At 43.6% G+C, this 26993-nt stretch overlaps 1 protein-coding gene across 1 annotated transcript in view; it reads left to right on the forward strand.

The window, feature by feature from the left end:
- LOC106588960 (gamma-aminobutyric acid type B receptor subunit 2) overlaps positions 1-26993 on the forward strand; it is a 471406-nt gene that overhangs the window by 114260 nt on the left and 330153 nt on the right. The window contains exon 2 of the mRNA XM_014178545.3: positions 19019-19156. Coding sequence (XP_014034020.3) covers positions 19019-19156 — 138 coding nt within the window. The remainder of the gene's footprint in view (positions 1-19018; positions 19157-26993) is intronic.

The raw sequence follows: 26993 nt of genomic DNA on the forward strand, positions 1-26993 counted from the left end.
TGTGATGCTGCGATGTTGCAATGCTGTGATGCTGTGATGCTGGGATATTGTAATGTTGCGATGCTGCTATGTTGCGATGCTGCTATGTTGCGATGCTGCTATGTTGCGATCCTGCGATGTTGTGATGCTGCGATGTTGCAATGCTGTGATGCTGTGATATTGTGATGTTGTGATGCTCCGATGCTGCGATGTTGTGATGTTGTGATGCTGTGATGCTGGGATATTGTAATGTTGCGATGCTGCTATGTTGCGATGCTGCAATGCTGCGATCCTGCGATGTTGCGATGCTGTGATATTGCGCATGTTATTAGCTAGCGGACAGCCTGTGTGTCGAGAGCAGACTGTATGTGATACAGTGCTCTCCATCAAGGCTTACCACACACACACAGAAACACACACACACACACACCACAGTGTAGTGCAATGCCGGGGGGCCTCAGGTTTCTTATTTGAGTGCAGTAATTTGGTTTAAATGGCGACAGGTGCAGCTGCTGCAGTTTCCACTGCTAGGCATTTCATCATGGTTAGCACCCTCTGATTATCTCTTGTTGTTATCGCGATATCACACACACATGCGCCTGGACATTTTATGGAGTGAGCTTCCAGATTCAATGCCACAATAATTGTTTGTATTTGTCTTTGTTGTGCCATTGTGTTGAATAAGATTGTATGGACATTGTGTTCTTACTGAGAGAAGGGACCATGAAAAACATTCTAATATTACATAATCTCCAGTTAATTGCAGTCTAACACATTTTTTAATATCTTGATTTCACGAATGCTTTGTATGACTTATATGGTTGTTATGGTGACCATGGATGTCTCTCAGCACGAATACTGTAGGTCATTCTAAATACAATATTCTGAATAGAAATGTTGTTCCAGTGTCATTCAAACCTGAAGGTCATTCAGACATTAGGGTGGACATGATGAGCCCTATAGAATTTTCATCAACATCGGGCTGTGTCTGAAATGGTACCCGGTTCCCTATAAGGTGTATTACCAGAGCCTTACGGGTTATTTAAGAGCAGCCCTTTTGACCAGAGCACTATGGGTTATTTAAGAGCAGCTCTTGCCTAGGCATTTGGTTTAGTACTGCTGTCCTTTGAATTATCTTTCCATCCACAGTCATTTAAAGTAGGTGATCTTGATGTCCTCTCACCATGTTCTCATCAGCTCCCCACGGTGGCAGTAGTGTGCTACGGGGTTAGCACCGGTTATCTTCTGCAGTACTTAGCTACTTTGTTCAGGGTTAACACTGGGGTTCTTCGGCAGTACTTAGCTACTTTGTTCAGGGTTAACACTGGGGTTCTTCGGCAGTACTTAGCTACTTTGTTCAGGGTTAACACTGGGGTTCTTCGGCAGGACTTAGCGACTTTGTTCAGGGTTAACACTGGGGTTCTTCGGCAGGACTTAGCGACTTTGTTCAGGGTTAACACTGGGGTTCTTCGGCAGTACTTAGCTACTTTGTTCAGGGTTAACACTGGGGTTCTTCGGCAGGACTTAGCGACTTTGTTCAGGGTTAACACTGGGGTTCTTCGGCAGGACTTAGCGACTTTGTTCAGGGTTAACACTGGGGTTCTTCGGCAGTACTTAGCTACTTTGTTCAGGATTAGCACTGGGGTTCTTCGGCAGTACTTAGCTACTTTGTTCAGGATTAGCACTGGGGTTCTTCGGCAGTACTTAGCTACTTTGTTCAGGGTTAGCACCGGCCATCATCGGCAGTACTTACCTACTTTGTTCAGGATTAGCACTGGGGTTCTTCGGCAGTACTTAGCTACTTTGTTCAGGATTAGCACTGGGGTTCTTCGGCAGTACTTAGCTACTTTGTTCAGGGTTAGCACCGGCCGTCATCGGCAGTACTTACCTACTTTGTTCAGGGTTAGCACCTGCCGTCTTTGACAGTACTTAGCTAGTTTGTTCAGGGTTAGCACCGGCCGTCTACTGCAGTACTTAGCTACTTTGTTCAGGGTTAGCACCGGCCGTCTTCGGCAGTACTTAGCTACTTTGTTCAGGGTTAGCACCTGCCGTCTTTGACAGTACTTAGCTACTTTGTTCAAGGTTAGCACCGGCCGTCTACTGCAGTACTTAGCTACTTTGTTCAGGGTTAGCACCGGCCGTCTTCGGCAGTACTTAGCTACTTTGTTCAGGGTTAGCACCTGCCGTCTTTGACAGTACTTAGCTACTTTGTTCAGGGTTAGCACCGGCCGTCTACTGCAGTACTTAGCTACTTTGTTCAGGGTTAGCACCGGCCGTCTACTGCAGTACTTAGCTACTTTGTTCAGGGTTAGCACCGGCCGTCTACTGCAGTACTTAGCTACTTTGTTCAGGGTTAGCACCGGCCGTCTTCAGCAGTACTTAGCTACTTTGTTCAGTGTCTCTCCCTGAGAGTGGTCGTGGATTGCCTCTGTGTCTGAGCCCAAACAAGCGGCAGTGACGGGGGACTGGGTCTGGCCTGGCCTTCTCCTCTCCTCTCTTCTATTCTCATCTCCCCTTCTCTCTCCATCACTCCATCCACCATTAACTCCTAAACATCTCCGCTGTCTGAATAGTTTCTGATGAATGCTTCTGTGATTATGTCTCCCAATCACACGCTAAATATACAGTAGCTGTCAAATACCAAACTCTACCAAGCTCCACCAAGCTCCCGGCCACCTCCTTTATTTACCACTCAAAGCGGTGCTGTGTGGGTTGCTGTGGCAACCCAGCGCTGGTCAAAGCACCGCCAGTAAGCCAGATTGTGTGGCTGTATGTTCGACAGAAGTAGAGGGAGAGAGAGAATGAGAGAGCAAGAGAAAGAGGGAAAGCGGACTGGCCTGCATGTGTTAGACAACGCTCAAAGCATATCCCCCTCCCCCATCTCTCTCTCTCTTTCCCTCCCTCTCTGGTGGAGAAAATAGCCCCGGCATAGTGCTGGTTGGCCACCACTTTGTGACCGTTGAATGGGAGGCTTTTGGCTGTGATTGGACCAGGGTGAGGAATAATGGCTGGGGGGGTAGAGTGAGGTCACATGTCTCGTTCCCGGGGCTACGAACAAGTATTTCATCACAGACCTCACTGGAATGTACTGTATGTCTGTTTCATCTGATCTCCTAGACCTGTAGTGTTTGAAGAAAAACAATAACTAGCATGCTGTTTACATCTGAAGGATTCACAGGGAAGGATGGTGAAGAAGGCGTGGAACAGCAGTATTAACAGGAGGCTGTAGGAGAAGCCCTGTTTGATGGCTTGTGTGAACCACAGATCACCCCCCCCTTCCGCTCTGTTCTTTGACTCTACAGTATGAGAATGTGTTCTAATGCATTCCTTAATGATGTACAGAACAGTTATGATAAGGCAAGCAAGGCCTCAAACGGCCATATTCCAATTCAATCAATGATGGCATTTGTTTTGGAATTGAATGATGTATCCTTTAGTTGTTGTCATGGACACCTAAGGGAAATAATCAGTGTTAACGTCATCTATTACTCCAAGTAGGGTTTGTGTTTCAACAACACCTCTTTCCCTGTGGCACTGTAACTAACAGAACAGCTAATCTGCTGTAGTTTGGCTGCTGCTTGTGAGCAATTTTGTATTTGCATGTATTATGGATCCCCGTTAGCGGCTGCCGAGGCAGCAGCTACTCTTCATGGGGTCCAGCAAAAATGAAGGCAGTCTACATTATAATACAATTATTAAACATTAAAATACATATTTCAACATATTTCACAATACATTTAGTGTGTTTCCTCCGTCCACTACAACACACTATCCAGGTGTGCGTGTGTGTATAGTGTGTATGTTATGTGTGTATAGTGTGTATGTTATGTGTGTTTGTATGTGTGTGTGACTCTTCACAGTCCTCGCTGTTCCATAAGGTGTATTTTTATGCGTTTTTTAAATCCGATTTTACTGCTTGCGTGAGTTACTTGATGTGGAATAGAGTTCCATGTAGCCATGGCTATATATAGTACAGTGTACCTCCCATAGTCTGTTCTGGACCTGGACTTGTGGGGTATGTATGGGCGTCTGAGCTGTGTGCTAGTAGTTTAAACAAACGGCTCGGTGCTTTCAACATTTCAATACTTCTTACAAAAACAAGTAACCATGAGAGATTGACATGCATTATATTATTAGCTCTACGTGTACATCATTTTTTAAAAATATATTTTTATTCAAGTTTTACAAAATATACATCAACATAAGTACAATGATTTTACCATCTCCCAACTACCCTTTCATTTACATGGAAGGGTACTCCCTGCCTCTTGTTTTTTTCAATTTATAGATAGCCAGGGGCACACTCCAACATAATTTACAAACAAAGCATTTGTGTTTAGTGAGTCCGCCAGATCAGAGCCAGTAGGGATGACCAGGAATGTTCTCTTCATAAGTGTGTGAATTGGACAATTTTCCTGTCAAAATGTAACAAGTACTTTTTGGTGTCACTCCACTAAACTTGCATCTCTGAAGTAAAGATCTACTGACTCTGGGTACCTTTCTTCCCCAGATAAATGTGGTAACAACCTGATTGATTGACGTAAAACAAAACTTTGATAAAAACAATTGGAATTTGGGTAAACTGTTCATTTTTACAGCATTAATCCTTCCTATATGTAACGGCTGTCGTATAGAGGGGACCAAGGCGCAGCGTGTTGAGTGTTCATAATGACGTTTATTTAAACTCAGAACACTAAAGAAAATAACAAAGAGAAAATTAACAGCTAACAGTTCTGTCAGGTACTGAAGTCTACACAGAACACAACTAAACAGAATTCAACTGCCCACAAACACACTAGAAAAAAACCCAACATAAATATGATCTCCAATTAGAGACAACGCAACCCAGCTGCCTCTAATTGGAGATCATCCCAAAAACCTCCAACATAGAAATAGAATACTAGAAGAAAACATAGACATAGAAAACATAGACAAACCACCCAAAACACCTCCTGTCACGCCCTGACCACATTACTATAGAAAATTACATCTTACTAGGGTCAGGACGTGACACTATAAGTGATAGTGGTAAGCTATCCCATCTTTGAAAATCAGATTTGATTTGCGTAAGGAGAGGAGCAATGTTTGCAGAGAGCATGTAAAAGAGCATGTAATGAACGAGTTATGTTCACTCCAAGGTATTTGAAACCTGAGCGGCTAAGCTGAAAAGGCAAGTCTGTTTGCTGGAGCTGTAGTGCTGCTGGATTGATTGGGAAGCACTCACTTTTCTGGAGATTCAGCTTGTAACCGGAGAAGGAGCCAAAGTTCTCCAGAATAGAAAAGATAGAAGGTAAACAGATTACAGGGTTATTTACATAGAGTAACAAATCTTCTGCGTATAATGATAACATATGTTCAACTCCTTCCCGTGTTACACCTTGGCAAGAGGAGAATGCCCGTAAAGCTACTGAAAAGGGCTCAATAACAACGGTCTTGTCAATTAGCTTTTGGTTTTTGGAGCTCAGACGGGCGACCATTTTCTGAAGGGCTACTATGTGGTCACTGTAGTCACACAGGTCATGTTCAAAGCCCTCAAGCTGGCGGCCTTGTTCATCTGCAGCAGCTCGGACACCATCCAGGACGGTGGAGAAGGCGGCCAGAGCAGCATCGATGGCAGTTTTGAGCTGTGACAAGCGTAGTTGTCATTTACGAGATCAAAACCACACGGAGGTTCTGAAGATCTGTGGAGAGTGTGACCACATGAGACTCTGTAACGGTTGGACTGGAGTCGACGCCATTACCATTCACGTTTGTCATCATGGTTGAAACATTAGTTACAGGTCTTCTGCTCCTCAGATTGTGTGACATTTGAATCAAAAAGGTAACTTACGAACTCATCAATCAAATCCGATATGTAAGAAAGTGTAATGCAAACTAAAAATTGGGCTAAATTAACTAATGCGCCTCATCCACAAGCTTCTTCTCCATTCACATGCTAAACCGGAAGCCTACGTGTACATGCTGCCCTGTTCTGGGCGAGTTGTAATTTTCCCAAATCCCTCTTTGTGGCACCTGACCATACGACTGGGCATAGTCCAGGTGCGACAAAACTAGGGCATGTAGGACCTACCTTGTTGATATAGTTGTTTTTGCACTGCGTTTAGTTAGCCTGCAAAACTGTTGCTGTCTTGTTTATTGTTTTTTCACTGTGGATGCTTTACTCTTTTTGAATTAAACTATGAGTATCCACATTCCCGTTGCGCCTTGGTCCATTCTTGAAGACAGTTGTTACAGAACTACCCACCACCAAAGGACAAAGCAGCGGAAGAGGAAGGAGCATCGGGTGGAAGAATGGACATGGGAGGACATCCTGGATGGCAAGGGATCCTACATGTGGGAAGAGATCCTGGCCGGAAGGGATCGCCTCCCATGGGAACAGGTGGAGGCACTCAGGAGAGTGGAGGCAGCAGGACAGAGGAACCAACGGCAGCGGTGTGAGGGAACACGGCTGGGTAGGAAACCCGAGAGGCAGCCCCAAGAAATGTTGGTTGGGGGGGCACACGGGTAGTTTGGCCAGGCCAAGGAAGAGCCGTAAGCCAGCTACCCGTGATTACAGGGAGGTGCGTATGAGGTGTAGGGCGCCATGTTACGCTGAGGTACGCACCATCTCGTCTATACATACGCACAGCCCAGTCCGCCCTGTACCAGCGCCCCGCATGTGCCAGGGCGAGGTGAGCATCGAGCCGGAAGGGGTGATGCCAAACCTGCGCCCAAGACCGCCAGTGCGCCTCGACGGTCCGGTGTTTCCCGCTATACGCACTAGCATGGAGGTGCGTGTCTCCAAGCTGGCACGTCCAGTACCAGCCCCACGCATCAGGCGTCTAATGCGTCAGCCTAGCCTCGCCAGTCAAGAGTCGCCAGAGCTGCCCGGCAGTCAAGAGTTGCCAGAGCTGCCCGCCAGTCAAGAGTCGCCAGAGCTGCCCGCCAGTCAGGAGTCGCCAGAGCTGCCCGCCAGTCAGGAGTCGCCAGAGCTGCCCGCCAGTCAGGAGTCGCCAGAGCCGCCCGCCAGTCAAGAGTCGCCAGAGCTGCCCGCCAGTCAGGAGTCGCCAGAGCCGCCCGCCAGTCATGAGTCGCCAGAGCCGCCCGCTAGTCAGGAGCTGCCAGAGCGGCCCGACTGCCCGGAGCTGCCGGAGTGGCCCGACTGCCCGGAGCTGCCGGAGTGGCCCGACTGCCCGGAGCTGCCGGAGTGGCCCGACTGCCCGGAGCTGCCAGAGTGGCCCGACTGCCCGGAGCTGCCGGAGTGGCCCGACTGCCCGGAGCTGCCGGAGTGGCCCGACTGCCCGGAGCTGCCGGAGTGGCCCGACTGCCCGGATCTGCCAGGGTGCCCCGCCTGTCCTCCGGTCCGGCCAGAGTGGCCCGACTGCCCGGAGCTGCCGGAGTGGCCCGACTGCCCGGAGCTGCCGGAGTGGCCCGACTGCCCGGATCTGCCAGGGTGCCCCGCCTGTCCTCCGGTCCGGCCAGAGTGGCCCGCCTGCCCGGATCTGCCAGAGTGGCCCGCCTGCCCGGATCTGCCAGGGTGCCCCGCCTGTCCTCTGGCCCAGCCCGAGTGGCCCTCCTGTCCTCCGGCCCAGCCCGAGTGGCCCGCCTGTCCTCCGGCCCAGCCCGAGTGGCCCGCCTGTCCTCCGGCCCAGCCCGAGTGGCCTGCCTGTCCTCCGGCCCAGCCCGAGTGGCCCGCCTGTCCCCCGGCCCAGCCCGAGTGGCCCGCCTGTCCTCCGGTCCAGCCCGAGTGGCCCGCATGTCTTCCGGCCCAGCCCGAGTGGTCCGTCTGCCAGGGTCAGCCCGAGTGGCCCGTCTGCCCGTTGCAGCTATCGGCGCCACTGAAGTTGGCGACGCCGAAGGTGGAGCGAGGTCCACGTCCTGCACCTGAGCCACCTCCAGGATAGGTGGGTTGGGGAGGGAGGGTGTAGCACAGTGCCGTCGGTGACGGCAGCCACCCTCCCTTCCCTCCCTTATTGTTTAGGGGGATATTTTTTGTTGTTTGGGGGTTTGTTTTTTCTTTTAGGTGCATTCCGGGGTCTGCACCTTGAGGGGGGGTACTGTCACGTCCTGACCAGCAGAGGGCGCAATTGTGTTAGTTTTGGTTAGGATGTGGCAGGGGGTTTGTGTGTGTTAAATGTTCTGTGGGTGATTGGACTCCCAATTGAAGGCAGGTGTGTTGAGTTGCCTTTGATTGGGAGTCCTATATAGTAGTGTGTGTTTTTCTTTGGGGTTGTGGGTAGTTGTTTTTGCACTGTGTTTAGTTAGCCTGCAAAACTGTTGCTGTCTTGTTTATTGTTTTTTCACTGTGGATGCTATACTCTTTTTGAATTAAACTATGAGTATCCACATTCCCGCTGCGCCTTGGTCCATTCTTGAAGACAGTTGTTACATAAAGGTCAAAACCGATCTGTTCAAATCAATAAATGACAAACTGGGTATACTTGAATTAGTCAGTAATGATATAAAAAAGTTGAAGGCAAGCCTCGAGATGAGTGATGAAATAGCTGCGACATTGGAGAAAGATACAAACAAGCTAAAAGGGACAGTCAATAAGATTGAAACCGAAGTTAATGGACTTAAAAAGGACAACACAGTTCTGAGGGAAGCCTTACTTGACATACAGACTAGATCCATGAGAGAGAATCTGGCACTTACAGGTATCCAAGAGAAAGAAGGAGAAGTTCCTGAATCTGTAGTTAGAGAGTTCCACCTTACAGCACTTCAGATTCCACGCAAAGCTATCAACAAAATCCAACTCGAACGTGTACACCGCTTCGGAAAGAGAGGGCAGAGGTATGAACACCCAATAGTTGCCAAATTTGCTTTCTTTAAAGATAAAATAATGGTTAAAAGCCTGGGTAAAAGACTTGCTGGGACCCAAATTAGCATGAATGACCAGTTCCCGAAGGAAATTGCAGAATGGCGTAAAGTTCTGTATCCAATTTTCAAGGAAAATAGATTAAAAGGGAAACGAGTAGCTCTCGTCGTCGATAAACTATATATTGATAACCAGTTGTTCAGAGACACAAAGACTACTCCATGGCTGCAAAGTTCTTATAGATGAGGAAAATTATGAAACACAATTCTAGCCCGGTTATGGATTGTAATAATACAACAAAAAATATAGCTTTTCTATATATCTTCAAATATAACTAAAGCACTAATTCAACATGGTGAAGATAAAAACTCAGTAAACAGAAGGCACAGTATGTGTAGATGGTGTGGTGTGTGTTTTGTTTATGTTTGGGAAAGTGTGGCGTTGAGTGAGAAAGGAAATGGTTGCATATCCCAGAACCAATGTATTGCTGTGAGCGGGGGTTGTGAGAGAGCTTTCAATGTTGTTCAGATGATGGATATACTTTTTTAAAAATGTATTTATATATTCATTTATTGTCCTATCATGGTGGAACTTCGTTTTTACATTTAATTTGTTTATTGTCCTATCATGGGGAGCAACATTTTAAAATAAATTATACATCTAATTTATTTATTTATGATCCTATATTGATGGAATGGTCCCCAACACTATACCCTAGACACCCACCTGAATGACCCAGATACTAAGGAGAAGTCCCTAATTGTTTTATGGGCCTGCTGCAAGCTGTCTGTATGCAGCCAAAATGCAGTCAGAGACCTAGAGCAGCACTGCCCCTCAAGATTCTGAGCCTGCTTGGCAGGGTTGGTTCTGCAAAGCCAAAGCCCCCTTAAGGGAGAACATAATATACAAGGAAATTCTCAAAGCTGCTAATGAGAACCTTGACGACCTTGTACCTAGCCGGTGGGGATTCCAGTGGGGTGCCCCCACCCAGGCAGTGGCAGTGCTGGCAACACTAGCTGCAGTAACCCATGGGGAGAGGGTCACACTTGGATATTCAGAGAGGGGGTATATTATTGTGGCACTGGTGGCACAAAATCAAAAGTCTGACTGCATGGAGATGCTTGGGAATATGGTCAGTACGGGGGACCATGTTGTGGGTGTTTCAGGGAAAAGGGGTGCATTTGACCTCCATCATCAAGGACGTGACAATGGTTAATAAAATTCCCCATTTCTGGCCATTTTTTTGCACAGTCTTGCAGGCCTTCTCATACAGCTGCAACTGTATATGCATTCGTAAATCAAGACCTTTCTTGAGTTGGGCTCTGGGATGATGCAACTGTTCTATTCTACTGAAACAATAGAATACTATGAAATATACCAGGCACCAGGCCTGGTTTTCATAGCTGATTTTGAAAAGGCTTTTGATAAAGTATGAATGGAGTTTATATATAATGCTCAAAAAAATAAAGGGAACACTTAAACAACACATCCTAGATCTGAATGAAAGAAGTAATCTTATTAAAGACTTTTTTCTTTACATAGTTGAATGTGCTGACAACAAAATCACACAAAAATAATCAATGGAAATCCAATTTATCAACCCATGGAGGTCTGGATTTGGAGTCACACTCAAAAATTAAGTGGAAAACCACACTACAGGCTGATCCAACTTTGATGTAATGTCCTTAAAACAAGTCAAAATGAGGCTCAGTTGTGTGTGTGGCCTCCACGTGCCTGTATGACCTCCCTACAACGCCTGGGCATGCTCCTGATGAGGTGGCGGATGGTCTCCTGAGGGATCTCCTCCCAGACCTGGACTAAAGCATCCGCCAACTCCTGGACAGTCTGTGGTGCAACGTGGCGTTGGTGGATGGAGCGAGACATGATGTCCCAGATGTTCTAAATTGGATTCAGGTCTGGGGAACGGGCGGGCCAGTCCATAGCATCAATGCCTTCCTCTTGCAGGAACTGCTGACACACTCCAGCCACATGAGGTCTAGCATTGTCTTGCATTAGGAGGAACCCAGAGCCAACCGCACCAGCATATGGTCTCACAAGGGGTCTGAGGATCTCATCTCGGTACCTAATGGCAGTCAGGCTACCTCTGGCGAGCACATGGAGGTCTGTGCGGCCCCCCAAAGAAATGCCACCCCACACCATGACTGACCCACCGCCAAACCGGTCATGCTGGAGGATGTTGCAGGCAGCAGAACGTTCTCCACGGCGTCTCCAGACTCTGTCATGTCTGTCACATGCTCAGTGTGAACCTGCTTTCATCTGTGAAGAGCACAAGGCGCCAGTGGCGAATTTGCCAATCTTGGTGTTCTCTGGCAAATGACAAACGTCCTGCACGGTGTTGGGCTGTAAGCACAACCCCCACCTGTGGACGTCGGGCCCTCATACCACCCTCATGGAGTCTGTTTCTGACCGTTTGAGCAGACACATGCACATTTGAGGCCTGCTGGAGGTCATTTTGCAGGGCTCTGGCAGTGCTTCTCCTGCTCCTTCTAGCACAAAGGCGGAGGTAGCGGTCCTGCTGCTGGGTTGTTGCCCTCCTACGGCCTCCTCCACGTCTCCTGATGTACTGCCCTGTCTCCTGGTAGCGCCTCCATGCTCTGGACACTACGCTGACAGACACAGCAAACCTTCTTGCCACAGCTCGCATTGATGTGCCATCCTGGATGAGCTGCACTACCTGAGCCACTTGTGTGGGTTGTAGACTCCGTCTCATGCTACCACTAGAGTGAAAGCACCGCCAGCATTCAAAAGTGACCAAAACATCAGCCAGAAAGCATAAGAACTGAGAAGTGGTCTGTGGTTACCACCTGCAGAACCACTCCTTTATTGGGGGTGTCTCGCTAATTGCCTATAATTTCCACCTGTTGTCTATTCCATTTGCACAACAGCATGTGAAATGTATTGTCAATCAGTGTTGCTTCCTAAGTGGACAGTTTGATTTCACAGAAGTGTGATTGACTTGGAGTTACATTGTGTTGTTTAAGTGTTCCCTTTATTTTATTGAGCAGTGTATAAATGCCAAAAATATTTTGTTTTGGGGAATCTCTTATAAAATGGGTTAAAGTTATGCAAATCCCAAAAGAAAGACATTTTTATAGAAAGTTAATCAAAAATAGATAAGATCTTGCTACCATGGAAAGGAAAATACCTGTCTATTTGTGGAAAAATCACCCTGATTAATGCTTTAGTCATATCACAGTTTAGCTATTTGCTTATGGTTTTGCCTGCACCTAGTGACCTGCTTTTTAAATTATATGAACACAAAATATTCAATTTTATTTGGAATGGCAAGCCAGACAAAATTAAAAGGGCCTATTTATATAACGAATATGAATTCGGAGGCCAGAAATGATTAAATATTAAAGCATTAGACCTCTCACTAAAGGCATCAGTCATACAAAAGTTATACTTAAATCCAAACTGGTTCTCTAGTTAATTGATAGGGATGTCTCATCCCATGTTCAAGAATAGCCTTTTTCCCTTTATTCAGATTACACCTGCTAACTTTCGGTTGTTTGAAAAGGAAATAATCTCCAAAATATCGTTATTTTTTAAACAAGCCTTAGAAAGTTGGTTGCAATTTCACTTTAATCCACCTGAAAAGACAGAACAAATAATACAACAAATATTGTGGTTAAACTCAAATATACAAATTGATAAAAAAAAACATATTTATCGAAATAAATGTTTAAAAAAGGTGTAATTGTAGTGAATGATATCATAAATAGGACTGGTGGAGTTATGTCACACATGCAGCTAACACAGACATATGGAAATGTCTGCTCTACCCAAAATTACAACCAACTAATTGCATCATTACCACAAAAATGGAAGAGGCAAGTAGAAGGGGAAAAAAGTAAGGAACTTGTATGTCGGCCCTGCATTAAAGAACATAAATGGTTAAAGAAAAGTGTGAAAAATAAAAACATATACCAATTTAATTTAAGGACCAAAAAACTGACAGCTGTGCCATATAAATTGCAAAATAGTTGGGAAGAGATTTTCAATGTACACATGGCACATGGTTTATGAATTGATATGCAAAACAACGCCGGATTCAAAATTCTATTTAAATTACTATACAAAATTCTTGCAAACAATAGAATGTTATATATATGGGGGATACAATCTTCCCAGCTCTGCAGATTTTGCTGTGAGGAGGCAGAGTCATTAGATCATTTATTTTGGTATTGTCTATATGTAGCTCGTTTTTGGTCACAGGTCCAGGAATGGCTGGAGAATTGCAACATTTGTCTAGAACTAATGCTGCAGATAGCAATACTGGGTGATTTGAAAAGCCATTGTCACGACTTCTGCAGAAGTCGATGCCCCTCCTTGTTCGGGTGGTGCTCGGCAGTCGACGTCACCGGTCTTCTAGCCATCATTGATCAGTTTTTCATTTTCCATTGGTTTTGTCTGCTCTCCTTACACACCTGTTTCCAATCCCATTCATTACATGTTGTGTATTTAACCCTCTGTTTCCCCTTATGTCCTTGTCAGTGATTGATTGTATGTTATGTACTCGTGTATTTTTGTATCGGTGTGCGCCGGGTTATTTTACCCATGTTATTTTTGTACATTGGTTTTGGAGTTCGTTTTTTGTTTAATAAAACTACTCCAGTTTAACCAAGTTGGTTTCTCCTGCGCCTGACTTCCCTGCCACCTACACACACGGCTATCACAGCCATAGTCAATCAATCAATAATACAATCATTATTTTAGCAAAAACATTTATTTTTAATTTACAATCTGTAGAAGCCATGAGAATAGAAAGGTTCAGTACGTTTGTGAAGCATCACAGCACAGTTGAAAAATATATGGCAAATAGAAATCCAAAATGGATGGTGTTAAGAGATAGATGGGAGGGGTTGAATGGAGCTGAAGGGTGGGACTAATAACAAGATAAATAATGTAAAACATACGGAGTGTGTAAAACGTATATAGGTTCAGAAATTTTGTGAAAAAGCACAGTTCTAAATAGAAATCAATCTTGATGGACATCAGAAATAGAGGAAGGACTAAAAACAAACAAAATATAACTATTGTAAAATAGATTGTGTCTGTAAAATGTGTATAAGATGTATAAACGGAAGGTAGAAGCCTAAGTGTTATTGTTTATTAGTTTACTCCAATTGGGGGAAGGGTGGTAGGGTTTGCGGGGAAAAATAAAGGTATATTCTAAAAAAAGTATGTATCTCTATATAGGTATGTGAATGTATATATGCGTATATGTATGCATATGTGTATGTACGTGTATGTATATGGACATATATATTTACCAAAAAAAGATATGGGGGATTGGAAATGAGGCAGACATTTACATTGATAGAAGCAACTATCTTTCCGCAATATTAAGCTGATTCACCGCAAAAAAAAAGCCGCACTGAAGACTAACAAAACAGCTCCCACAATATTTGTATTTTCATTTTCTCTCAGCCAATCATCAGTCATTTGTGTAAATGCCGTGCATGTTGAATGCCCATCCCTATAAATGTGCTGAAAGTCTGTTGTTAAGTTATTTACTGTAGTATTGTATCTGGTTAAAGTTGAATACAGGCTGATTGGTCAGCTGTTTGAGCCAGTAAAGAGTGCTTTACTATTCTTGGGTAGCGCAATGACTTTTGCTTCCTTCCAGGCCTGAGGGAACACACTTTCCTGTAGGCTTACATTGAAGAGATGGCAAATAGGAGTGGCAATATCGTTCGCTGTCATCCTCAGTAGTTTGTAAGTTGTCAGACCCTGGTGGCTTGTCATTGTTGATAGACAACAATCATTTTTGTCACCTCTTCTACACTCACTATACGGAATTCAAAATTACAACGCTTGTCTTTCATTATTTGGTCAGTTATTCTTGGATGTGTAGGTTTGGCGTTTGTTGCTGGCATGTCATGTCTAAATTTACTAATCTTGTCAATGAAAAAATCATTAAAGTAGTTGGCAATAGCAGTGGGTTTTGTGATGAATGAGCCGTCTGATTCAATGAATGATGGAGCTGAGTTTAACTTTTTGCCCAAAATGTCATTTAAGGTGCTGCAAAGCTTTTTCCTATAATTCTTTATAGCATTTATCTTTGTTTCATAGTATAGTTTCTCCTTCTTTTTGTTCTGTTTAGTCACATGATTTCTCAATTTGCAATAGGTTTGCCAATTGGTTATGTAGCCAGACATATTTGCCATTCCTTTTGCCCCATCCCGCTCAACCATAACATTTTTAAATTCCTCATCAGCCCATGCGGATTTAACAGTTTTTACAGTAATTTTCATTATGATGCATGCTTATTAGTAACAGGAGTAAGCAATTTCATAAATGTGTCAAGTGCAGCGTCTGGTTGCTCCTCATTACACACCACAGACCAGCAAATAGTCTTTACATCATCAACATAGGAATCATTCCAAAGCCTCTTGTAGGACAGTACTTCTTATACACTGTAATAGGTCCAGCCTTTGGAACTTTGGTTTTCCTGGATATGGCTACTATATTGTGATCACTACATTCAATGGATTTGGATACTGCTTTACAGCACATTTCTGCAGCATTAGTAAAGATGTGATCAATATATGTTGATAATTTCATTCCTGTGCTGTTTGTAAATACCCTGGTAGATTGACTGATAACCTGAACCAGGTTGCAGGAACTGGTTACAGTGGGTGGGCAGCTTAATGAAAGCCAGTTGATATTTAAGGTCATCCAGAAAATATAACTCTCTGTTGATATCACATACATTATCAAGCATTTCACACATATTATCCAGATACTGATTGTTAGCACTTGGTGGTCTATAGCTACTTCCTATAAGAATGGGCAGATGAATCTGTAGTCATATTACTTCAACTGTATTTGACATTAGATCCTCTCCAAGCTTTACTGGAATGTAGCTCTGAATATAGACTACAACACCACCCCCTTTGGCATTTCTGTCTTTTCTGTAGAAATTATAACCATGTATTGCTACCATTATATCATCAAAAGTATTATCTAAGTGGGTTTCAGAGATAGTCAGTATATGAATGTCCTCTGTTACTAGCAAGTTATCAATTTCATTAACCTTGTTTCTTATGCTACATATGTTATGGGACGCTACCGTCCCACCTGGCCAACATCCTGTGAAATTGCAGTGCGCCAAATTCAAATGACAGAAATCGTAATATTAAACATTCATGAAAATACAAGTGTCATACATCATTTAAAAGCTTAACTTCTTGTTAATCCAGCCGTGTTGTCAGGTTTCAAAAAGGGTTTACGACGATAGCACACTATGCGATTATCTGAGCACAGCGCCCGGCACACAAAAGCATTCCATACATTTTCCAACCAAGCAGATGCGTCACGAAAGTCAGAAATAGCGGTAAAATAAATAACTTACCTTTGAAGATCTTCATCTGGTTGCAATCACAAGGGTCCCAGCTACATAACAAATGGTCCTTTTGTTCGATAAAGTCCTTCTTTATATCCCAGAAAAGTCTGTTTCATTGGCGCGCTAGACTCAGTAATCCACCGGTTTCCCTCGTTCAAAATGCATACAAATGAATCCCATAAGTTACCAATAAACTACTTCCAAACATATCAAACAACATTCCTAATCAATCCTCAGGTACCCTATTATGTAAATAAACAATGAAATTTAAGACGGAGAATACCGGAGACCATTACGGAGATAAGTAACGAAGTACGCGCACTCACCGGAACGCGCTACAAACACTACAGCCAAAATGGGAGCCACTTAGAAAAACTACAAATTCTAGCTCATTTTTCAAAAAACAAGCCTGAAACTCTTTCTAAAGACTGTCATCTAGTGGAAGCCCTAGGAACTGCAATCTGGGAGGACTTCCTTTTATATTCCCATTCCCAGCCATTGTAATCAGAGGTGAGCTGAAAAACAATTATATGCATATCTGTCTTCTGGGCCTGAGTAACAGGCAGTTTACTTTGGGCACCTCATTCATCCAAACTTCTGAATACTGCCCCCTAGCCCGAAGAAGTTAATGTGGGCTATTTTTAGCACTTTTCTGGGATTCTTGATTGTTTTGCTGATTGTTTTACTGAGCGGCTTATCAGAAGTAGACATGGCAGTGAAATGTATGTTTGAGCTGATAGTGCAGGGTGAGCTGCACACAGCGAACGTCCTACTAGGGAACACCGCCTTGGTGCTAACAGTCTAATTAATTCAATGCCAAGAGTGTGCAAAGCTGTCATCAAGGCAAAGGGTGGCTACTTTGAAGAATCTCAAATATAAAATATGTTTACATTTGTTTAACACTTTTTTGTTTACTACATGATTCCATGTGTGTTATTTCATAGTTTTGATGTCTTCACTATTATTCTACAATGTAGAAAATAGTAAAAAACTTTTGACTAGTACTGTATGTGAATGAGATATTTCTGTATTTGATTTTCAATACATTTGCAAAAATACCAAAAAACATGTTTTCACTCTATCATTATAGAGTATTGTGTGTAGATGGGTGAGATTTAAAAATATATTTACTCCTTTTTGAATTCAGACTGTAACACAAGAGCATATAGAATAAGTCCAGGGGTATGAATGCATTCTGAAGGCACTGTACGATGTACCAGTGTAGGCACACACGTGTGCCTTGTGGATCACTGGTTATGGGATTATTATGTTTCATTTACCCAAAATACAGGAGGCGGAGGAAGATACAGGAGTTTTTTTGAAATTTAAACTGTACACATTTTTTTTACCCCAAAATGAATCAATTGATATTGTTGTCATTTAACAACAGTCAATATACTACAAAAATGAGGAAGTCGACACTCCAAGCTATTTGAAAATGAAATTAGTAACTGGAGCTGTGTTGCAAGAGAGAACCTATACCCATAATGCTGCCAGAAACATAATTACAAAAATGATCGAGAATGAAAACACAATAAAGGCCTAAGGCTTATTTCCATTGAGGTCCTCTGTTCAATTTCTCATCCCTGCCACTGAGTCGCACAACGCCGTCTTGGAAGAAAATGTAATTCAGACCTACATGATCTTAACAAGGTGAAACCACCTCAGCAGTGGAGTTTCAGTGCATCAAGGTGGACATTGCCTAGGACTCTATATACACACAGGAGAACATCCTGAATTGACTGGTAATATTAGGGGCAAGAAGTGATAGGAATATCATTACAAACTCTGAAAATCACAGCAAAACTAGTCAGGGAGCTCACATAGCAATCAATAGAGCTATTCCATTTGTTTCCCTCGCTCTCTCTCTCTCCCCGTTCTCTCTCTCTCTCCCCATTCTCTCTCTCTCCCCGTTCTCTCTCTCTCCCCGTTCTCTCTCTCTCTCCATTCTCTCTCTCTCTCTCCCCGTTCTCTCTCTCTCTCCCCGTTCTCTCTCTCTCTCTCCCCATTCTCTCTCTCCCCGTTCTCTCTCTCTTTCCCCCCGTTCTCTCTCTCTCTCTCTCTCTCTCTCTCTTTCTTTCTACCCCTGTTCTCATCTCCCTCCCGCAGTTCTACAGAGCCAAGAGCGTTGCCATGGTGATGGCTGTATTCGGCAGTAGCAGCAGTGGGATCGTCTCTCTCTCTCTCATCTCTCTCTCCCTCGCCCCCCTCTCTCTTTCCCCCCTCTCTCTCTCTGCTCTCGCTCGCTTTCTCTCACACATCATTTCGAGATATCACATTACGCCATGTTTTGTTCATTTCTATTGTATTGCAGATTTGTACTCACATATTGCATAACAATGTATTTAAGTGCTACACATGGACTTAAAGGTATGCATTGCATATCTATAGGTGACACATGTATTTGATGTGTATATTTAGGCTTCTGTATATAGCTAACATAGTCTGTCTGTGTATGCCTCACATAATTATGTCCTTTCCAAATGAAAACTTTCCCCACAAACTCCAAAGGTGAGGTCCAGGTGACACCCTATTCCCTATGTAGGGCACTACATTAGACCAGAGCCCCTTTGAGCCCTGGTCAAATGTAGAGCACGATATAGGGAATAGGGTGCCATTTGGGACGCAGGCCCATACTACCGTGCTACAGTAAGAGTTGTGCAGTACAGAGCACAATTAAATATGTGCTTTCACCGTTGCATGCCAGCCACTTCCCAAAATAGGCTAGAAAAATGTAATGCAGCTTTTAAACTTCTCTCTCTCTCTCTCTCTCTTTCTCCCTCTCTCTCTCTCTCTCTCTCTCTGTCTCTCTCTCTCTCTCTCTCTCTCTCGCCTTCCCTCTTCCAAACCTCCTATCTGTCCCTATGCAGTGTGACAACGCCAAGGGTTTGAGGGCCTTCTTCGACGCCATATGCTACGGACCCAAACACCTGATGATCTTCGGAGGGGTGTGTCCTTCTGTCACATCCATCATCGCTGAGTCACTGGAGGGGTGGAACCTGGTGCAGGTAGGAACAAGTCTGGTTGTTATGAGGAGGATGGGTTGGTCTGTTCCAGCTGGATTTGACCTCTTTTTGGGAGTTGTCTTTCTATGTAGCTTTGGTGGGGTTCCCTCTTGATATGATGTGAGATGGGACAAATGTGAGTTTTGAGTTGTTAGGATAAGTGTGCGTGCGTGTGTGTCCGTGCGTACCCATGCATGTGCAAAGTGTATGTGTGTGTTGCCTTGAGGTTGGAACCACAGTGACAGGATATGCAAGTTTGCTAATTGATTAATTTCTACGTTTGTGATTGGCTGACCCCATAGTCTTATGGTTCTGTAGATGGGGTCTAGGCTGGGGTCTCTGCGAGGTCCTAACTCATGGCTTAATCCTTCATTTCCTTTTCTCTCTGCACTGTTGGGAAGGGCTTTTCATATACCTGTCTTATATCAGCTTCCTAGGGCTCAGATGGGAAGGGTGGAAACATTTGAGGTGTGTCCTTAAAAACATGATTCAAAGTGCTAATTTCAGGCAACGCTGGTAGGGCTATTTAAGATCAACAAAAAGCTGGTTTTAGCAGTAACACGTTTGGTTATGGAATTCATTTTGACAGCGGAAACGCAGCATATCCAGCCGTGATGCACACTGTCCATATGAACATGGGACTAGAGTAATATGCTTCTGGTGCCTGTATACCTCGTATTAAGAAACATAAAAACGAATGCTTTTTCATTTTATTTGATAAAAACCAAGCATAGTCTCCCCTCCTCTCAATGAAGGCTGTTTTTTTTCTGCCCAATGCAATCAAGTAGGCTAGTCAAGACCGTCGATAAAGGGTTTGGCTTGTGACACGGCTTGGAAATAAATCTTAATCGCGATAGCAAAACAGTGAGCTGACATTCCCTTTTTATCTGTGTATTGTAGGCAGTGCGATCTGTAAGATGGTTCGAATATGTTCATAATTTTTTTTATTTGGGAGCAGTATAATGGTGAGTGGACATTCTCCCTTTCTCTTTATATTGGATCTTGATCCAGCTACTGTGAAAAGTTTGGATGTACGTAAAACCCTCCGTAGTCTGCATCATTGTTTTAAAATGATATGCCTACAGGGAGCAATTATGGTGCCTGTAAGTGTATTTAGACTATTTAAAACTAGTTGTTGTTTCATTTTGTTTAGAATTTGACTAGAATTATTCGCTCTCTTTTTAGGCCATATCAATAATGAATTTTATCTTGTCAATTGACAATATTTGGCATGTCCATGCTCATCCATGATGTAATTTACAGTAGACCTAGCCCCTATATCAGTGTGCATGCTATGTAGGCCTATATATTTCCACAATGAAGCCATGCAATTACTTAGAACAATGTAGACTGCAAACAGGTTCAAGGAAATGTATTTAGCAAAGATGGGCTATTTCTACATTTTCTTAATTAGTTTCTGTAAGCTATTTAACAAACTATAACGGATTAACATTGGAATTGGAGTTGATTCCAAGCAATACATAAAAGACCGTAAATACACAACTTGAGGCAACTACATATTTAGCCATCGAGCACCTTCTGATTGGCCAGTGAGAGGCCAAGCCTCTCTATTCATCAAAACCAAGCCCTTTCGCATCACTGCCAGCACTGCGTCGATCATTTTTTTGTTGTGTAAATAGCAAAAAGGATTTCTGACACACCCCTGGACCTATAGCGCTACCACCAGCGCTTAGATTTACCATTGAGTTATGCTTGTTAAAATAGAGCCCTGAACAGTCAGTGACTTTTTTCCAAGCCTTGAGGAGCTGTAATTATGGTGAGGTACTGTCAATTAATGGCGAGGAAGTGTAGTGGTGGTTGAGTACAGTATTGTCATCTCTGTGGAAGAGGGCCTTGGTGAACGTACACCCCTTGGCAAGGTATGCTCTAAGGCCATTCTTCAAGGTCTGATTGAAGCATTTCACTCCTCCATTGGCCTGGGGGTGGTAGTATGCTGTGCGGACATATTGTTTTCTAACATCAGGAAGATGACAAAGTCCTCTTGGACCTGACTAGTGTCCCTTCAATTAGTCATTAGAGGCCGACTCTTGTCTTAAAAGTTCACTGATTCAAAACCTTAGTGTTTGAGAATGTAATTGCAGTTGGATTGGCAAAGACTCCAAATGAACCGCTAAATTAAATGTAACCCAAAACCATACTATTCAAGGACTTCCATTTTCAATTCCAAATCCTTGGACCTTCATAGGAGGTGCAGTTAATCGGCTTGACTCACTGATTAAACTCAAACTGCTTTTGGATCATTTACAGTACCACTATGTTCTACTCTGGTTTCTTTGCAGATCCAGATTGCACTAGGCTAGCTAGATGCCTCTCTCTCCATATCCCTCTCTGGGCCCATTGACTTTCATCTGTCTCCCAGTGGATGGAAGCAGACCCTGTGCCAGGAACAGGGCAGGGCTGCAGGAGGCTGCCTGGCTCCAAGCTGCAGACGTAGGCCAGTGCATTGGGACCTGACGTCAGCAGCCAGTGGGAGGTGCATTACTTTCCATGTCTGATCTATATGTATCAGCCTCATAAGCATTCTGTGAGGAGCGAGGAAGCGAGGAAGCGAGGAAGCGAGGAATAACATGTGTGGGAAGTTTTCTGGGATGGTATATAGGCATGGAAACATATTGATTGTTGCTATTATCATGGATAAAGGGAATTTGAGACATTTGAGGGGAAATGCATGATTGAGTGAATAGGTGTAAACCTGCTTTTGAATTGAGGCATTTTATTGGAAAATATGCAGATTTTCCATGGCTTCTAATGTGCTGCCCTAAATAAAAAATAACAACGTAATTTCCATATAAAAGCAGTGACAGCTAGACAGTATTTAGACAGTGTCTATTAGCAACTTCGCTGGACAACAATTCCTGAGAAATGTTTCATTATACAGTATATTCATTTACATATTTGTAGAAATAGATTTTTAATCAAGGAAGTGCCCCCCCCCAACCCCCCCCCCCCCCCCCCCCACCCCACACACACACGCACACACACTTGCAGTGTTGCAGAACCATGATCAGTTTGCAGGCCCCATCTGCCATTGAATTTATAAAACTACTGATCCTCAAGCAGCTCTCTCGCTCACATCCTGATTGTGGCTCACGTCTCATGGTATTGTTGAAGATACAGGCTCATCCTCTCTGCTAAGCACCAATTACTCTTTATAGCAGTGCTGTGTAGAGTACAGTAAGCTATGTGGTGATGAAAATGACTGCAAAAGCAAATGAAATGGAAGATAAGAATGCTACGAGGGCAAATAGACAGATGGTAAACGAGGGATGGAAAGATAGACGGAGGACAGCAAGCTTTGAGCATTGGCTGAGAGAGAGAGAGAGAGAGAGAGAGAGAGAGAGAGAGAGAGAGAAAGAGAGAAAGGGGGAAAAGAGGGAGAGGGAGATAAAGAGAGAGGGAGAGAGAGATAAAAAGATAGAGGGAGATAAAGAGAGAGGAAGCGATAGAGAGCGAGGGGGAGGAAGAGAGAGACAGAGAGAGACAGAGAGAGAGAGAGAGAGAGAAAGAGAGAGAGAGAGAGAGAGAGAGAAAGAGAGAGGGAGATACAAAAACAACAAGTGTGCGCTTAAAATAAACACACACTTTTCTTTCCTCAGGGCTGTGGGGTGAGACCGGGATGCACTAGAACAGGCTGCAGCACCCTGCCTCACCCTACTAGAATCTGAAGTCAAATGTCTACATTTTGCTATTGATCTGGTGCTTCTGTCCCCAACCATGGAGGGCCTACAGCAGCACGTATATCTTCTGCACAGATTCTGTCAGACCTAGGCCCTGACAGTAAATCTCAGTAAGACAAAAATAATGATATTCCAAAAAAGGTCCAGCTGCCAGGATCACAAATACAAATGTAATCTAGATACCGTTGCCCTAGAGCACACAAAAAACTGTACATACCTTGGCCTAAACATCAGCGCCACAGGCAAGAAGGGCATTCTATGCCATCAAAAAGAACATACAATTCGACATATCAATTAGGATCTGGCTACAAATACTTGAATCAGTTATAGAACCTCTTTCCCTTTATGGAAGTGAGGTTTGGGATCCACTCACCAACCAAGAATTCACAAAATGGGACAAACACCAAATTGAGACTGCATGCAGATTTCTGCTAAAATATCCTCTGTGTAGAATGTAAAACACTAAATAATGCATGCAGAGCAGAATTAGGCCGATACCCACTAATTATCCAAATCCAGAAAAGAGCCGTTAAATTCTACAACCACCTAAAAGGAAGTGATTCCCAAACCTTCCATAACAAAGCCATCACCTACACAAAGATTAACCTGGAGAAGAGTCCCCTAAGCAAGCTGGTCCTGATGATCTGTTCACAAACAGATCCCACAGAGCCACAAGACAGCAACACAATATGACCCAACCATCACAAAAAAACAAAAAGCTAATTACTTGACACATTGGAAAGAATTAACAAAAAAACTGAACAAACTAGAATGCTATTTGGCCCTAAACAGAGAGTACACAGTGGTAGAATACCTGACCACTGTGACTGACCCAAAATTAAGGATAGCTTTGACTATGTACAGACTCACTCAGTGAGCATAGCCTTGCTATTGAGAGAGGCTGCTGTAGGCAGACCTGGCTCTCAAGAGAAGACAGGCTATGTGCACACTGCCCACAAAATGAGGTGGAAACCAAGCTGCAGTTCCTAACCTCCTGCCAAATGTATGACCATATTAGAGACACATATTTCCCTCAGATTAAAGAGACCCACAAATAATTCGAAAGCAAATCCAATTTTGATCAACTCCCATATCTACTGGGTGAAATACCACAGTGTGCAATCACAGCAGCAAGATTTGTGACCTGTGTTGCCACAAGAAAAGGGCAACCAGTGAAGAACAAACACCATTGGAAATACAACCCATATTTATGTATATATTTACTGTATATCCATAATATTACATTTGAAACGTTTGTGAGTGTAATATTTACTGTTCATTTTTTATTGTTTATTTCACTTGCTTTGGTAATGTAAACATGTTTCCCATACCAGTAAAGCCTTTTGGATTGTATTGAGAGAGAGATAGAGATAGAGAGAGGGGGAAGAGAAAGAGAAGGAGAGAGGAAGGGGGAGAGAGAGAGACAGAGAGGGTGGGGGGCAGAGAAAGAGAAAGAAAAGGAGAAAGAGGCAGAGAAAGTGAGAAAGGGCGAGAAAGGGCTTTGACAATGTAAACATGTTTCCCATGCCAATAAAGCCCTTTGAATTTAATTGAGAGAGAGAAAGAGAGAGAGAGAGGGAGAGAGAGAGAGAGAGAGAGAGAGAGAGAGAGAGAGAGAGAGGGAGAGAAATAAAAGGAGAAAGAGGGAGAGAGGGGGGCAGAGAAAGTGAGAGAGGGTGAGAGAGGGCTTTGACAATGTAAACATATGTTTCCCATGCCAATAAAGCCCTTTGAATTGAATTGAGAGAGAGATGTGTGTTGTTCCAGCCGTTATATTATAGCTTGATCAACATGTTTTTTCATCTTTTTCACTTTGCAAAACAATTCTTGGCGACCTTCTTGATAGGAGGATTAAACATGCTCCTCTCAACTCCTCATTATATTACAGAAAACGCTTGCCCAAAACACTTCTGGCACCAAGAATCTCGCTGGCGGGCATCCTGGGCCAAGACTCCAAATACGAGCCTTTCCTTTTGCCTGCTACAGCAATTCATTGTTTCTGCTCCACATAATGGCAGAGAATGGTTCATTGACTCCAAGTATGGGTTTCTATTCTGTGGTAAATGGTTCATTGAGTGCCAGGAAATGCCCTCGTAGAATCTGTCGACCTCTCAGTCGCCAATTAGATATGTCTGTGGAGGAGTTGCTGTTCATTTTCAGCTGTGTCTAGTGTGTAATGAAAAAGGATGTTCCCCAGTCATTTTCTCCTTGTAATTTGGAGGGGAAAGGGTAGATGGGGGGCACATTTTAATGAGAGTATGTATATTCTTAGTGTAAGGTGTCATCTGTTATGCATGACTGGAACACTATACAGCAGGCCTATTATTTGTCCCATTCCATGTTGTCTACATCCTGACAATTCACTCAGCCCTCTAGGCTGCGCATCCCAAATCGCCTATTCCTTATGTAGTGAACTACTTTTGACCAGGGCCCATAGGGTAAGTAGTGTACTTCTTTTGACCAGGACCCATAGGGTAAGTAGTGTACTACTTTTGACCAAGGCCCATAGGGTAAGTAGGGCGCTATGTAGAGAATAGGGTTCCGTCTGTATTCGTAACCCATCCTTGATATAACAGAACTGAATTATGACAGGAGCAGATGATGAGAATGGAAAAACACACAACAGAATCGGTTACTATGCATTCTGGGTAAGTGGCGAGAGCATCAATGAAGCCATATGTATACATGAGAGGCATTTCTCTCCCAGTGCCAGTATTGATCGTAGCTGCTTCATTAGGCCAGCCAATTTAGAGACGAGAGACAAGCTGCATCTCTACTTCCAACCATCCATTCCTCCCTGCCTCCCTCCATTTCCTACATTATCCAAACCTCAGTGTTGCTGCTGCTCTTCTCTTTTTGGAAGGCAACAGCACTGTGGATCGCGCGCGCGCGCGTGTGTGTGTGTGTGTGTGTGTGTGTGTGTGTGTGTGTGTGTGTGTGTGTGTGTGTGTGTGTGTGTGTGTGTGTGTGTGTGTGTGTGTGCGTGTGTGTGTGCGTGCTTGCGTGCGTGCGCAATCCCTCAGCTTTACTAAACTCTTCAATAAAACATGAACTGCTGTTGTATTCTAGTGCTGTAGTCTATGGTATTCTGGCTCAGTTTACGTTAAATCTTTTCTTGTTCCGTATCCATATTTCATGGTTCCAAAGTTTAGATTGAAATCCCAGGTTGGTGCAGAGGGGAGGATGAGGCAAGAGTCAAAGAGACATGAGCCAAGTGGACAGCAGGCCTATGGTCAATTACATTCAGTCAATTCAGGATGTAAACTAAATTAGAATGTCAGTGAATTTAAATAGAATTGAGCCCAACACTGGTGGACAGGAATCTATGAACTGCTAGTTTGTTGTAGACTATCTATCTCCTGTCAGTTTGTTGTAGACTATCTATCTCCTGTCAGTTTGTTGTAGACTATCTATCTCCTGTCAGTTTGTTGTAGACTATCTATCTACTGTCAGTTTGTTGTAGACTATCTATCTCCTGTCAGTTTGTTGTAGACTATCTATCTCCTGTCAGTTTGTTGTAGACTATCTATCTACTGTCAGTTTGTTGTAGACTATCTATCTACTGTCAGTTTGTTGTAGACTATCGATCTCCTGTCAGTTTGTTGTAGACTATCTATCTCCTGTCAGTTTGTTGTAGACTATCTATCTACTGTCAGTTTGTTGTAGACTATCTACTGTCAGTTTGTTGTAGACTATCTATCTCCTGTCAGTTTGTTATAGACTATCTATCTCCTGTCAGTTTGTTATAGACTATCTATCTCCTGTCAGTTTGTTGTAGACTATCTATCTCCTGTCAGTTTGTTGTAGACTATCTATCTCCTGTCAGTTTGTTGTAGACTATCTCCTGTCAGTTTGTTGTAGACTATCTATCTCCTGTCAGTTTGTTGTAGACTATCTATCTCCTGTCAGTTTGTTGTAGACTATCTATCTCCTGTCAGTTTGTTGTAGACTATCTATCTACTGTCAGTTTGTTGTAGACTATCTATCTCCTGTCAGTTTGTTGTAGACTATCTACTGTCAGTTTGTTGTAGACTATCTATCTACTGTCAGTTTGTTGTAGACTATCTATCTACTGTCAGTTTGTTGTAGACTATCTATCTACTGCCAGTTTGTTGTAGACTATCTATCTACTGTCAGTTTGT

The sequence above is a fragment of the Salmo salar genome, chromosome 27 (genome assembly GCF_965601325.2).
Source record: "Salmo salar chromosome 27, fSalSal1, whole genome shotgun sequence".
In the NCBI taxonomy this organism is placed as follows: domain Eukaryota; kingdom Metazoa; phylum Chordata; class Actinopteri; order Salmoniformes; family Salmonidae; genus Salmo; species Salmo salar.